The sequence below is a fragment of the Bactrocera oleae genome, chromosome 6, assembly GCF_042242935.1.
Source record: "Bactrocera oleae isolate idBacOlea1 chromosome 6, idBacOlea1, whole genome shotgun sequence".
Classification (NCBI taxonomy): Eukaryota; Metazoa; Arthropoda; class Insecta; order Diptera; family Tephritidae; genus Bactrocera; species Bactrocera oleae.
The window spans coordinates 71,681,434-71,695,907 of NC_091540.1; the positions used below are offsets into that span (position 1 = coordinate 71,681,434).

General features: G+C 35.5%; 2 protein-coding genes across 19 annotated transcripts in view; both read left to right on the forward strand.

Annotated features, from left to right (window-relative positions):
• The window catches only part of LOC138857742 (uncharacterized), a 37,096-nt gene extending 25,502 nt beyond the window's left edge, over nucleotides 1-11,594 (forward strand). Inside the window, exon 3 of the mRNA XM_070111439.1 lies at nucleotides 11,477-11,594. Within this exon, the coding sequence (XP_069967540.1) occupies nucleotides 11,477-11,484 (8 nt within the window). The 3' untranslated portion in view covers nucleotides 11,485-11,594. The remainder of the gene's footprint in view (nucleotides 1-11,476) is intronic.
• LOC106624555 (phosphatase and actin regulator 2) overlaps nucleotides 1-14,474 on the forward strand; it is a 211,283-nt gene that overhangs the window by 166,052 nt on the left and 30,757 nt on the right. The gene's annotated exons all lie outside the window — the stretch shown is intronic.

Consider the following 14,474-nt stretch of genomic DNA (forward strand, 5'->3'; position numbering starts at 1 on the left):
ATTACACTATTAGCTAAGCTATTATTCATATATAATCTCAAACTCAGTTCTATCTGCTTTTTTTGACCACATACACATTTACTTGAAGAGTAAGGCTTTGTTTGCCACCTAATTAAATTTAGAATCACTGTCATAAGTTGCCTCGTATGTGTGGTACTTCCATACATTGTCTCTCCTTGCGCTATTCAGCCGCCACAGACACAAGCACATACAATATTTTTTTGCATTTTTAATAAGAAACAATTTCTGTAAGACTATGTGCATGCCCGAAAAGAACAATACACACACATACACAGAGTGCATATCACCAGTACTCTGTTTGTTGTCGTGCATTTTCACCAAGGACTGTTTTAATTTTTAATCCGATTGTACAGTGCATGCACTCCTTTCAACTAACGAGAAGCCAATAATGAATACACACATTCACTCCCAAACATATGTATGTACCGTAGTTACTTACGTCGTTATGCGAGTTACGTAACGCCAACAGCTGGCGTGGAAAATGAAGGAGCGGAGTTGGCAGAACAATTTGAGCTTGAAAAAACTTTGTGAGAGTAATGGATGTTGGCAGCTTTATTGTTGCTGCACTTATATAGAGTGGATGAATAGCCACCGCCTTGAGTTGACAGCAGCGAAATAATTTGCTTCCCTCAGCTTGGTGCTGAGCAAACAAACGCAGCGCAGCTTCAACGAGCGATGACAGCGCGAGTGGCGAATGCTTGAATGACTTGACTTTGGCCGCATGAATAAATGAAATATCTGCTTGCACATAGCCTGAACTATGTTCTAATGCATGCTTAATGATCTGCTGTGTATGTGTGTGTGGGTATATGTGTGTAAGGCCACACGCGCTCCATATTCTTTCTTCATTAATCGCTTGGGGTTACTCCGAGATTGGCTGTCATAATGAAACCGATGCAAACACTTACATATATCTACATACATAGTCACCCTATAATACATACATATGTACATATATGGCGAAGTAATACTGCAGTCCTTTGTTCTCGAACTCACGAGCTGCTAGTGAATATGGAGGCGTAGGGTTTTTTCGCTTACTGCCAAGAGAAATGGGTGTTGCTCAGTGTTTTATGTCTTTGAAATGTGGTAGTATGTACCTAACCTTGCCATAAATTCTGTTACAAAGTTTACAAAGCATACAGCGACGACAAATTTGTAGAAAAAAATTTGCGTTATTTATTGTTATAATTACATATTATGTCTCCTTATTAGATGTATGTATGTAGTCTTCTACATAATCAGTTTAATGTTTGCTTTCGCTTATTAACAATGGATTGGGGAACTAAAGAAAATCGTGTTGCGGTGATTGGTTATTGCTTTACATAAGTGAGAAAAAACCGTAAGTGAACGCATTCGCAGAAATCGCTTGAAAAAACAGAAAATTATGTCAAGGAAAATTGATATATCGAGCAGATCAATCTTAATTCGAGATGATCTACACATGAAAGCCTACCGTCGGTCAACTGGTGATCTTCTGACAACGCGCTTGAAGCAAATTAGGCTAAACAGATGCGAGCGGCTTCTTCAATGGCACGCGGTGAACGAACATCAAATTGTCCTTTTTACAGTTCAAGAACTTTTTAAAAAGCAAAACGACAAAATCTACGCAAAAACTTCCAACGACGCAACAAATGTTATTCAAAGAGTTCAACGTGGTCACCATCCAGCTGCTGTAATATTTGTTGGGGAGTTTCCTATAAAAGTGTTACACCTATTTACTTTTGTGAATAAGAGCAAAAAATCGCCCAGATGTGGCTTAAAAGCAATTTTCGTGGTTTCAGAACTGCAGATAATTGGTCGTCTGGTTGGACTACAGTTTGTGGCCAGAGTGGGAGAACATGGCCTGTCGTCAAAAGAAAAAAATAATACAAATCAGAGATCGTAAATAACGGTTATTGTTGCGATTTTTACATGAAAAATTCAATCACTTAGAATCGGCATACAAAAAAATAGTTAAAGTCATGTTAATCCTTTTTCGACGATCGCAGCATTTCGGTGATGATTTTTTAATTTCGGATTTTTATAATTTTCTTCCTTGATAATAATTATATTCTTCATCGATAATGATTATTTTTGATTAATATTATAATAAATCATAAATAATAATTATTTTTGAGCAAAAAAGAATTAAAATCATAAATAATCATTATTTGTGATTTTTATTTTTTATTTTTTGCTTAAAATAAAACTCAATTTTAGATCAAGGGCATACAACGAATTTAGTAAAACACTTCATAAGAAATTGTGATCTAAAAGTGAGTTTATGATTTTTATCTTTTTTGGTAATTGCGTGATATTTAAAATAAAACTTATAAATAAATGTGATAAAAATAGTTCCAAATAGAAAAGAATATATATTTTTTGAACAAATAGATATGTTTTGTTTATAAAAAATAGGTCGAATAAATTCAATGTATTTTCACTTGGAAAGTTGGGAAAAAATCTTAAACATTAGGCCAGTTAGTTATTTTTGTAACGAGTACTTTTTTTTTGTAATACTCTTTTTTTGTGTAAGCAAATGTTTAAAGTTTTGTTGAGTGGTTAAATTTTGAAAATTCATTGTTCATATTGTCGAAATAAAAAAGTACGTGTCCAATATTTTGCCACAAAGAATACGAAAAAAACTGTTTTCACAAAAAAAAATTTTTAAATGTAAATTTTGAATGGAATGACCTATATGCATTATTAAATAAAATTAGTATTACATAAGGCCTGAATTTGTAACAGAACTTATGGTAATAACGTGCATATAATGAGGATTTACTCAATATCACTTAAATAAAATTGTTCCAGTGTGATCAAAGAACCGTTAGTATTAATTTTTATACCGTTATATTTGCTTAGAAAAATACAAATAAGCGAACGCGCAATTTATTATTACTTAATAAAAGGTAATATTTTCTGCAACATTTGTTGGCTGGCAGCAGTGCCATCTCATCAATAATAGTCCGTCACATTTTGTCAATAGACTCTCACTTACATACACACTTAAATATGTATGCCTAGATTCTGTGTTAAAGAAACACATTTCTTTGGCAGTTAAACTTGAATTGCTATTCCTGGTGACCTTGAGACACCGATCTGTGGTATGTGTCTGTGGTATATACACATATAAAAGTAAACAACTTAAATAAAGATTTCGCTTTCTGCTAAAATCTGTCAAGTGCGTTGTGTTATTCTGTGTTTATTTATTTAATTTTTTTTTTTCAAAATTTCATGTTTTTGGATTGTTTTCTATCCGTCATCTTTCTGTGTTTCATATTTTTGCAGCTATGAGACATACTAATGCATAGCGAAATATAACAAATAGTCGATTTTTCCGTTTTTCTCTGCGTCAATCAGTTACTACATACATATGTACCCATATACTCGTACATATAAATGTATGAGTGTGCCAAAAGTTAAAAAAAAAACAAACATGACAGATGAATAAGGCTCATAAAAGTTCATGTTTTCATTATTAATTAAGGTGGATTGGTGTTGTTGGAGGTAAAAATGAGGTTTGTACTCATATTTTAATAAAAAATGTAGATAAATTGCATACGAAAACCCTTTGGTGCGTTGCATAAGTGGTAGCAATCGAGTATTATTGTATTTTGGGCTGTTAGTACCGAAAATTTGGCAACTTTTGAAATGCGTTGGAAAACTTTAAATAAGAGATCGATTAGTTTGAATTTTTTCAGACATTTGTTTACTATTTGATTTATGGACCTCATCTACTATTTGCTACGCGCATATAGTGTAAGAGAAAAATTTCACCCAATTTATGGCATAAGTAATATTATATGTATATCTTTCCATGTGAAATGTTGAAAATTGTTTATTCTGTAGGAGGAGAGCAGTAGAGGTCGCCTCGCATGCCCCATGTCTAATGTGTTATACGACATTTATCGAGAGTTATTGCAAAATCGATGTTGATTTTGCGAATAAGGTCTCCGTTAGGACCTTTTGCAGAAATAAACGAATAGCTTTGCAAATTTTCACGTCCTTCCGTGCTTTTTGTTCGGACGTCCTGTGAGTACGTAACGGAATAGCGTTTCATTTTTATATATAAGATTATTAAAAATATGTTAAGAAGCAATTTTGAAAAAAATTAAAAATACTTTGTTTTTGTTGTTAGCCACCTGCATTGCTTTTAGTTGGTTGAATTAAAATTGTAAACATTGCATTGCAACGAAATACTGCTCTGAATTTGATACCGCTTTATTCAGCCGTTACTCAATTGAAATGTCGTTGTGTATACTACCTTCCCCTATCGTGCTAACAACTACCGTCAGATTTATATTCATACCTGCATCTCTCGAGATCCCATAAATCCAGCACTTAATGCAGTTAACGTGTCATCAGTTTGCACGAATCTGCCCTGTGCAGCGCTGCGCCTTAATTTATGCCACGTTTTTGTTGCAACGCATGCATGTTGACCAGCCGTCGTGTGGATGCGAAGTCACTGCACGTGTTGTTGTGATAACGCGTACGAGGCTTTAACGCATGTCAGCGATGCTATTCCGGCTATTTCCTTTCGGTCGAAAGCACACATAGGATACGTGCAGAGTTGCATAACGGAAATTGTGTTGCAATATTTCCTCCTTGATTTGCATGTTTGCCGGACGGCACACCACCACACACCGGAGATCCCAGCGTTGTGTAATATATCGGTGAATGCATACGCACACTTGTCACACATGCACACGTGCGTATGTGTATGTGTGTTTGTCTTGAGGGCTGATTGAGCGTGTCTAATGTGATTAGGAGCCACAATTTCTCGGCTAAGCTTTATTATCGATTTTTGCCACAAATTTCGTTTGCACATTCATATTTCTTCGTTCGCCCACACCATTGACTAAACTTAATGGATCTAAATTGAAATCATTTCAATTTTTTGCTCCGAACATAAATCAAATACAGTTTAATTTTGTAATATTTTCTCAGATTTATATTTAATCAGTAAATTGCATTTGTGTAGGCAAATGTGTATGTGTGCGTTGAAACAACTGTATATATCGGAATGTATTGCTCAATTATTTATTGCTGGAATACATCACCCAAATGTAATTAGTTCTTATCCTAAATTTGTGGAAAATCTTTTAGAGGTTTTAGTGTAATTAAAGTTAATTGGAGATTTTTACTTGTGCGAATCTTATTGGCTATCTTTAATCTTTTAATCCTTTAGATATTCAAGCAAAATTGTCATATTTGAATGCGATTCTATTCAAACTCTTTTTATTCCGAAAAACTTTATGTCTCCAAACTTTAGTGCTCCATTTGATGACTTTTTGGTTCCCCTCATCAATTTCAATTACTTAGTGATTTCCACAGGGAGATGCCCCACTCTGTATGTAGAGCACGCAAAACCATCAGTGTTGTAAGAAACTCTTGGTTACTGAATCATATAAATAAATTGATCTGTCAAGGCGGTCAGTCCTTGTATTCGTTAGATTATCTCTTGTACGGGTAGACCAAGTCAATGGTCTTTGTTGATTAGTTAGCCATTGGAAAACACAACTCCTTCCTTTTTTTGTAATGGTTTAATAAGTCATTTATATATTCCTAAACAAGTTTTAGCTCCACTTTTGGCCTTCGGCTCCGAGTATAGTGGAGCGAAGCTGCTAAAATCACAGTTGTTCTGTGTGAATATAATAATATTAGTAGCGCTCAGGCCCTCGAATGTTCACACATTTTTGTTCTATCACTTTTGTTGTACCGCTTTAATATGTGCCTAGCCTTACTTCGCCGCTTTTTGTGCCGCAATTAATTTGAAAGCTCAAAGAGAAGACCTACTCACCTCATACATGCTGGCAATAAATAGCGTCATTACACAATTTCCTTCCAACGCTTCACTGCTGCGGATGCTCCAAGCGCCAATAATCGGTATTCCGATGAAGTATAATAGAGAAGACTGGCAAAGCAGCACTGCATTAAATCAATCGGTATTTATGAAGGTATGCACATAAATACTAACGTCGAGCACCAGCATAAGGGTCGTCAATTATGGAAAGTGGTTGCTGAGAATAATCAAATCGCTGCAAAAAAAATAATAGTAATAAAAAATCACCAAATTCACCACAAATGCCATTAGAAAATGGGCAATTTGCAAAGAGCAATGAAAGCAATTGAAATCACTGCAGAAAAGCAAATATTTGCTCAGCTCGGCTGCTGCACCCGCAAGAAGAGTCCTCATCAATCACGATGAAAAGGTCGCAGTTGGCTCTCCCTTTTTTAATTTTCTATCCATTCAAATGCGCTTTAGTCCACGAAAATGCCAACAACAAAGAAGAACTAATATTATTTAGCAAACAAAATCACGAACACACACACACACCTGTAAATGGTATGTGCAAAAACTATGTTAGTGTTGGTGACTGTGCAACCGTTGGCAGCAAGCGTGCCTACAATAAATATAACACACACACAGCAACGCGTTGCTGACCGATAGTTAACGTTTTTATTGATTTGTTTACATTTGGCGCTTGTTTGCCTGGGCCAGTCGAATTTCCAAATCTAAATTGTAAATTCATAGTGTAAATGCTGTAAAATTCGTTCGGCTCCATAAAATTGAAGGCAAACATTCCGCTGCGGTGATTGAACGCACTCAAAATGTGTGACCTTCACCTCACACCGCCGCCGCCACTGTCACGCTCTCCCTTCAAAGTGTTGCACATCCTCCGGAGGCAAATACAAACTGTTTACTTTACACATTTACATAAACACATATGCGCGCGCTCATTCACTCGCCGCGTGGTGTGCTGTAGTATTTTAATGAACTTCACCTTCACGAAACTGAATGTGAATGCCGCGAGAAGCAAAAAGCTCAAAAAAGCAAATCACTTAATTTAGTTTTCTTAAACGCCTCGCCTGTGCGTTTGTGGGTGCTCCCCTCAACCATATGCGCCACACATCTACACGCTCGCATTCTACGCATACATTTCGCTGTGTGAGTTGCGTCTAAAAATAACAATTTTTAATTTTAGTAAACATATTTACGAATTCTTTCTGTGCTCAGCATTCTTCGTACACAAATTTACACATCCATAAGCGAGACGCTGCCGCTGGCAAGTGGGAATAGCTGGTTGGCTGACGCGGCGTCGGTCCGCTGACTCACTGCGCCGCCTTGCTCGTGTGTTTCCCTGAGCGCCTACCTTGCCATTATGCGAACCATTGCTGCGGCGCTCGGGTGGCACTGACGGACCCACAGCCACCCAGCTTGCCTGCCAGTCAGCTGGCTGCTGGCCTGGCCAACAAGTGCGCGTGACGTCACATTTCTCGTTTGTCATTTTTCATACTTTTTGCTTTTGAATTATGACTAAAGCATATTTGCCGCATTCATCTTTGTCTATTCTTGCCTTCATGACTGACTCCCGCAATTCTGAGATGAAATTGTTTAAGTATTCATATTCTATTTGTAAAAATACTTTATTAATGATATTTGTAATAAATGGTGTCTTTAGATGCTATATATGGTACATATACTATTCTATATATGTATACATGTGTGCGTTTGTGCATTTCGTAAAAAAATTTTGAAAAGTAATATTTCATATTTTTCATCGAATTGTTTATTATGGGAGAAAGCTTTATTTTTGTACATACTGGGTTTTTCATAATATATTAGAATATTATTCTGAATGGAGTTAATTTATATGGAAGACAGTGATGAGAAAGCTAAATTAATATATTATAACATTTATGAATTTATATTTTTTAACTGCAGCGCATAGATAGCAGATGCGTCTAACTGTTAGATAACTAATTTTTGCATTACCTTTCAGTTAGTTAATTCGATTGTACGAGCAAATTTTTCTCACTTTTTTAACGAAAGTGTGTGGATGAAAATGTATCAGATGCATTAACCAATGCTTTTATGATAATTTGCTTGATTTGAAAGCATCTTATGCATTGTTTTATATATATACCCTAAACAGGTTATATTAAGTTTGCTACGAAGTTTGCAACACCCAGCAGGAAACGTCGGAGACTGATCCTGAGCCATGTCTGTCTGTCCGTCTGTATATACACGACCTGGTCCTCAACTTTGACATATGGATCTGAAAGTTGCACACGTCCTTTTCTCCCCAAGAATCTGCCGATATCGGATATAGCTGTCATATAAACTGGCCGGTCAAAATCAAGTTCTTGTGTGAAAAAGTTTTTTATTTGCATATTTTCAACAGGCTTTATGAGTGTGTTAACAGATTCCGGCTAAAATTTTATATTACAAGTAGAAGTGTAACCCCGTCAGACTTGTACCATAAGTTCTAATTGTGTTACCAAAAATAAAGGCGATGGAAGGACGAAGCATGAATGCTCGGCAAAAGTAACGCTTAGCCACCTTTAAATAACCTTCTTGTAGAATTCGCCATTTTAGGAAATCGAAATGGATAATATATTTGTTTCTCAAAGTATAAAATTATTGTTTTTGCTGAGCAGATCTCATCTTTGGAACAGCTTCTCTTATAAACTTGTAATATTGTTGTTGCAGAAACAATCTAAAAATACAAAATTAAATTATATTTCTTGTATTATTAAATCATCTTGAATTGTGTTTATTTTAATCCAATTTGATTTCTATTTTTGAGCAGCAACAGCCGAGTTATTCGGGTATTGCGTCGCAAAAGCTGCTCATCTCAATCAAATGACATGTTAACCAAATTAAGATATAATTATGTTCATATATACGAAAACGAATGTGGTTACACAAAAGAGTCAAGTGTTGAATGATATATTTTGCGATTTTCAAATTAAATACTTTGTTGCTACACCGATAAAAAAATTGTCATGTGTGTATGGGCATTTAATTAGAGCGGCATTCCGTCGCCCAAAATACCTAAACTGAGAGACGATTTGCGGCTAAAAATTTTCCTTTGACTCATTGCTGTGTTATTCGTCGCAAGAGTTCTTGTATACATATTCGTGTTATAGCGCTGTTACCTATTTCTGCAATTTATATGTCTTCGCGATAATATAAGCGAGTGTCGTTTTTGCTATTCATATTATTATTTCATAATTATGTCATTACTGTGTCGGTTTAACGGTGTACGGATTTTACGGTTTTAGTTGCATTAGATGTTTTTGTTACTGTAGAGAACACAACATGTTTGAGTTATAGTATTCAGCATTGACTTTTGACTCCATTTTTATCATTTTTAATTTAATTAGCAAATGCGTTCCTAAAGATGAAACAAGTCTTAATTTTTTATCTAGAAAGCAACTCTCTGAGTGAATGAGATGATTGTTAAAGCGTGATAAAATATGTATAAAGAAAGCTCAGTAATTTTTCACCGCTTCCATTTCTCCAAAATTTACAATTTTTTGCAATTGAAAACTCTCATACTAATAATTTATACTTGCATATATGTATGCCTGAAATATTTTTTTCTTTTCTTACGAGAAATTTACTGCGTATAAATGCCATATATGTGTGTGTGTGCTTGTGTGAGCAGCGAAATTGTCATAATAAATTAAAAGGTTTCATTCTCATTTTATTACCAAGTCTTTTGCGACCTTGATAGTTTCCTTTCCACAGACGCGACGTTGCTACTTTCTCTATTGTTCTTTTTATTGTTGCGCATTCATGTTTTGCTGATTTTGGCGCAGACAACAACTGAAAAACATAAGATGACACACATCCATATAAATTTGCATAACATTTGCGAGTGTATAAGTAGAATCTGCTATAAAGTATTTGCATACAACATACTTTCTTATTTACTTACATGCAAGTATGTATTCTTATATACTTTGTTGTGATCTGATTGTCCTAGAATAGTCTTGTTGTGACCTTGAGCTGAATATTCAGCATGAAGAAAATACGCATATCGTAATAAAAAACAATAAAATGAAATCATACATTTTCGAACTTTTATTGATGATCCATAAGACGGTATTTAGTCAGAGCAGAGAGAAATTGCCACCACTAAAAGTTCTGGGAGGCGGTTAGTATCTTATGAAGGATGGTCTGCCAGTAGGCGCTTTAACTTTTAAGGTTCCCAAAATTGTTGGAGACTTTGAATGAAAGTAATGGTGAAGTGTTCCGAAAACTGCGGCTGAAATAAAGCGACCAATTGTCATTAATTTCTGACTTAAGCGTCTAACCTCAAAATATTAAAGCTCATGTGCGACTAATGTTTAACATTAATTCTCTGATAATAATAATAGAAAGCAACACCAACATTGAAGAGCATGTCCAAACAAGGACAACAAAGGTTAAGGGCTGATTGACACCTTTAGCACTCAAATGCCGTTCGCATTGTAAAAAAAAACAACAAAAACAAAAACATAAACGACACGTTGGTAGTGCTAACTCAACCACAGCGTAGCTCACTAGCAATCAGCAAGCCATTAGAGAGGAGATATATTTATGTTGAATTTAAATAATTTGGGTCCCATGCACAATACAATGCCATTGGGACCTACGGTGTGATGGTCCACCCACCCGGTCAGGGTTTTGCGACAGTAATGGTAGATCGGTAAATGACATTTATAACATGACTATGAAATTCACTGGCGTGCACACACCCATATCCGCCTACGGATAGTTACCAGTTTATCTAAGAATACAATAAACGTCCTTTTCGAGCGCTTGCATCCGCACGCACGCGTACTTCTGACACAGTACATCACTATCACGTCCTTACACTCACATATACAGCCTGTGTAGCGATGTGCGTAGTCATTTGTTGATTAGGTCACAGCATCAACGTCATTTTATGTTGTAAATGAAAAGCGAGAAAAGTTTGCGAGTGTCTACATTGCCTACATTTAGGCGCATAACCCTGCCTGACATTACGCAGCCATAACTGAGCGAGTGTGCTTGGTTACGTTGTACATGTGTTTGCGCTTGCTCTTGCTCTTTTCGCTGGCAATAAAAGGACACTTCCACTGTGTTGCAACATATAAATCCCATTTGGGCTTGTTGGTCCGCCTCCCTATCCTTTGACTCGCCTGTGTTCGTTGCGCCACTCGCTGTATATTTAGACAATAGAAAGGCCATGCTCACACACACACATAATACACATACACAACAATGTGAGTTTATTTGAGGAAATGCCGAGGCACTTACCCTCTGAAATGTCAAATAAATGTGGTGAGTGTGTGTGCATATGCGTGGCCTTTGTGTGAGTGTGTTTTCTTAGTTTTTGACATTTTGTTTTCTCTGTGCTTGTTAATCATTTTCTGTTGGTTTTTTTACTATTTTTCTTTCTATTTGTTTTTCGTTTTTCCACTTTGTTTCTAAAGACACTTTTTTGTTGCTAATCTTTTGTATTATTTTCCACTTGCTAAGTTGGCTTTCCTTTTACCAACTGACAAGCACTCTTATATAAGCCAGCGTCAAACACTGTTGCTGCCTCGAATTGACTACTGTGAAAGTGTAAAAATATATTATGGATTAACATTTAAGTATTTGCAGAATTATTATATTGAATTCATTGTAATCAAAACCTTATTCTTTTACTTTCAGGTATGTGATTATGATGTCTTTCGAATTATTTGCATCTTGAGGTAAATTGTATATATATATTGTATATGTAAAGGGATATTTTACTATAGGTAATGGTAAGGAATGTATTACATTAATATGGCGCTTTGTAGTACCAATTATATAATATATATTCTAAATAATTTGAAAGTTTTTTTTGTTATTATATATGAAGCCAAAGTCATGCTGCAGCTATATATTATATAATAATATTATGAAAATAAAAGTAGACAAATTTTGATGCCCTGAAATACCAGTAATCACTGCATTTTTTTCGCTTACAGTGCTAGTAATTAATTATCGATGAATGTTAGCAACTTGTTTAGGCTTATGCCTGTAATGATGTTCGGATTTTACTGACGGCTGTCCGCATCGTCATTCAAGCAATTTCTTTTATGGATAGCTTAAAAGTATTCTCCCAGACTGCTGGTATAAATATAAAAAAAAAATATAAATAAAACGAAACAGTGCGTCACAATTCTTTCTGGCTCAACAAGTTGCTAATTTCCTTTGAAACTGATATTACGCCAACTAATTTTGTTAGATATATTTATATCCATGTCATATTTATTAATATTAAAAAAACGAAGCTTAAAAACTCTTCCAAGGCCAGACATGAGAAATGTTGCTTAGTAGATATAATCAACAGCTGCTTCTTTTAAGACTATATCAGAGTAACTGTAACAACATTTGTGCAACTATTTGACTTTCACACTTGTCTCCTTAACCTCTGCTTACAAAGTACTCCGTATGAAACTAGTTGCTTTATTTGCCTCAAGAGAGCGCATTGTGAAATATAAATTTGTGTATAGTTTTTGCCATGGGTCGCACGCAATCGCACAATTACGCAGTTCTCGTCTGCCTTTGAAGGCTAATTATCGCATAATTAATTACATCAGTATGTGCCACCGAATGTTTAATATCAGCGCTCTGCCACTACTGTCAACACCGAGGCGCACAAAAACAAGAGCACAAACTCACACACACATACATACTCAATCTATTTATTTCCACTAATCATCAATGAATGAATATTTCTATACTGTAATTTAGAGTGCAAACCGCTAGAGGTGCCCAGAGACTTGCATGGGTTTGATGTCTTGCTGCGATTGGGACTAGCGCGTATTTTTAGCTAAATATTTCGAAATTTATTAAATTCTAAAATTGGCATGAAAACTCATCGGTCATAAAGCAAAAAGGTGAACACCTTTTTCAGTACTGTGTTAGTAGATTTCCACCCTACTTTTCGAATAAACATATGCATTTGGAAATTGTTCAAGAGTAAATAAAAGCTGTATTTCAGGGCGCCATGGCATAACACAGCGTAATAGCAGAAACATAAAAACTGGATTAAGAGTCTAGTCACCCACAAAAGGTTCAACTTCTCTATTTGAAGCAAATGTTTTCCAACCCCGTTCAGTTACAAATAACTCAACATAGAAGATAACCCTGAGAAATAATAAAATTTTAGATAACTTAATCAAAATTACTTTGCAAGCTGATCTTTTTCAATATTATTAAAATTTTAGGAATTGTTTATAGTTAACTAATGCATAAAGAGTTTTTTTCTTGGAACGCAAATTTAATTAAAATGATTCTCTGGTCATACAAATGTGCTTGAAATTACGATTAAATTGCGTTGTAAAATCTCCGGCAAAGTCAGCATAAGTTGTTAATTGGAATTTAATCGCACACAATGGCATGAATAAAAAGTGTGCAATTAGAAATATTATGTAATGCGCATTGCTGAACATCCGACAAAATCAAGTTCGCAATCCACCCACACGCTGCACGCCCACCTTCCACGGCAGCCCAGAGATCCCAAAATACTTTAGAGCAAATTAAAAATACACATACTCGTACCTGTAAAGCGTTGCGCCGAGTGCGCAAATTCCGAAATAGTAATGTTTACATTTGTTTGTTTACTCGTCTGCTGCGTCGAAATACAAAACGAATAAAAAGTGATTAGTAATAAACAGGGCGCACCTTTACAGTGTAATGTGTCTGATTTTTCCAATTAGAATTCTATATGATTGAGCAAATCTAGAGCATGCCACGATCACCGCCAGCAAGGAAATTCCTCTAGCATCTACCTATGAGTATTTAAATTTGCGAAATTCTGTAGGAAAAGCATTTCGCAAAAGCAAAAAAATTTCGAAGCAGCGGGGTCTTCGGCGCCCCTCGCTGGCGCTTGGTATTTTCTGTTGTGCATTCTAGAAATTCCTCTTCCACACATAACGGCCGGCCAGTTTGCCGTTATGTTTAGTGCGCGTTTTCATTTCATTTTATCGCTTTCCAATTTTTATTGAGTTCGGTGGTTTATGTTTATGGAAAATCGTGACCAGGCGCAGGTGAGATTGACGTAGGTAATATCACAACTTAACGTGGAAAATAGTGGGCGTTGATGGGTGCATGTGTTTGTTTTGCTTGAATTGCTTTACTATATTTAGTTGAGGAATCTTCGGTATGCCGACGCAGCACAGGCTCATTTAGTATTCTCCTAAAGGTATTTATGGTTAAATATAGTTTTCGCGTGCTCATTGTTTAGCACTTCATGTGTTCAGTAGTTCATTATTCATTCTAGCAATTATTATATTTATATACTAAAATTTATTGCCTGCGTAATCTGGGTTAAGCTAGAAAATGCTCATAAAATAACACTTTATAGCGAGCGATTAGCAAATTTGAGGGTTTATTGCTGGAATTATTATGCAAATTGCAGATAGATTGTTTTAGATAAGTGTTATAAAGTAGTTACAGTTTGGCGTATGTTTGGGAGATAGAAGGAACTAGAAAATGTCAATCGTTTTTATGCACTAGTTTTTTCAAAAGCCAAATTCTTGTTCAAAAAATTTTTGTTTTGAACGGCAAAAAAATATTATATTTATTCCTCAAAGAAAGGAGCATTTACACAATACCACCACAGCTATGCTTTTCTTAAAAAAGTAAGCTATAAACTTGTAATTGTAAATTCGTGCGA